Raw genomic sequence first — 1445 nt, forward strand, 5'->3', positions numbered from 1 at the left:
CTCAGCCCAGGTCGCAGCCAGATGATCTTTAAGGTCCCCTCCGACCCAAACAATTCCATGATTCTGTAAAATCGAGGGGTAGTCCTGATCCTGTGCTTCATAGCCCCAAGAAGCATATGTGAGGCTGACACACCAGAGCAGTCTGCAGCAGGCTGATGGCTCTCTTCTTCTCCTCCACTTCCAGCTTCAGCCTCATCATGGAGCTTGTCACCTCCGTGGCAACCGCTGACACCTGCTCCACGTGAGCCAGCTCCTCTTCCAACAGGAAGCTCTGCCACAGCAGAGAAAACATGATGAGAAGGTGGTGGAACCACCTGGAATGAGGACAGGGAGACAGGGGATGATTCCCACCAGGAATGGAATCCCACACCACAGACAGACTCACCTCCCGCTGCGTGGCTGAGGCAGCTGACCTGGGCCTCTCCTGCTCTGATTTCTCCATCTCATCCAGGAAACTGATGATGCTTTGGAGCTTGGCCTCTGAGAGCAGAGCCCCGTCCTCAGGAACCCCTGGAGGGTGGTTCAGCTTCCCAAACTTCTCCAAGTTATCAGCAGTCAGGGAGTTGGAGCTGGGCTCCTGCTGGGAATGCACCGTGGTGAATGAGCACCAGGGGAAGGTTTGGGAGAAGAGGTGCTGGCTTGTCTCCATCACTGGAGCCCAGTAACCAGCCTCGTCCTCTGGGCTAAACCCTGTCCCACCACAGCCTTTGAATGGCTTGCTATTCCTTGCAAACATCCAAGCCCTCAATGCACCAAACAATTCCTCTACCACCTCCATCTCCTCCTCCAAATTCCTCCATCACCCACTCCAAGCTCCTCCTGGCAGTGCCCGGCTGTTTCTCCCCAGGCAGCTGTCACTGCCCAAGGATGGGCACAGCAGCCTCACCCCCCAGCTCACCCTGTCCATCCAGGCATGTCTGTCCTTCCTGAGGAGCTTGGGTGGGGGCAGCAGCTCTGGCTCCTCCTCCAGCAGCCGGAGCGTATCCAGCAGCTCGTTGAGAGTGACCTTGGATGGAGCCCTGCTGCCAGCAGCCACTGCTGTCTCCAGGTCCTCATTACCAGTCTCCCTGGAGCTCACATCCTAAGGGAGAAGATGAGAGAGCTTTCTGCTCTCCCCAGAAGCCAGCAAAGGCCTGATGTTGCCCTGGCACAGCAGCTGCTGCCAGGGCCCCCAGGAGGCACAGCCAGACCCACCTGCAGTTTGTCCTCTGCCCCAGGGTCCTGCAAGGGCACGGAACCAAGAGCTCCCAGGCTGCTTCCTTCCAGCTCCGAGGCTGCCGAGGGGGAACTGGCCTCTGCAGGAACCAGGCTGTCCTCAGGTACTGGCCCCAGGCAGCCCCTGGGAAGCAGCTCCTCAGAGCAAACCCCTCCTTCCCAAAGCTCTGGGGACACTCCACAGGGACTCACCGGCGTTGTTGGCTTTGGTGAGGCTGCTGGCTGGGCTG

At 58.9% G+C, this 1445-nt stretch overlaps 1 protein-coding gene across 1 annotated transcript in view; it reads right to left on the reverse strand.

The window, feature by feature from the left end:
• CEP131 (centrosomal protein 131) overlaps positions 1-1445 on the reverse strand; it is a 12060-nt gene that overhangs the window by 4903 nt on the left and 5712 nt on the right. The window contains 5 exon segments of the mRNA XM_031064665.1: positions 134-271; positions 386-580; positions 899-1081; positions 1195-1295; positions 1408-1445. The exon segment at positions 1408-1445 is cut by the window's right edge and continues 125 nt beyond it. Coding sequence (XP_030920525.1) covers positions 134-271; positions 386-580; positions 899-1081; positions 1195-1295; positions 1408-1445 — 655 coding nt within the window.

This window comes from Geospiza fortis, unplaced genomic scaffold (genome assembly GCF_000277835.1).
Source record: "Geospiza fortis unplaced genomic scaffold, GeoFor_1.0 scaffold546, whole genome shotgun sequence".
NCBI classification, from domain to species: Eukaryota; Metazoa; Chordata; class Aves; order Passeriformes; family Thraupidae; genus Geospiza; species Geospiza fortis.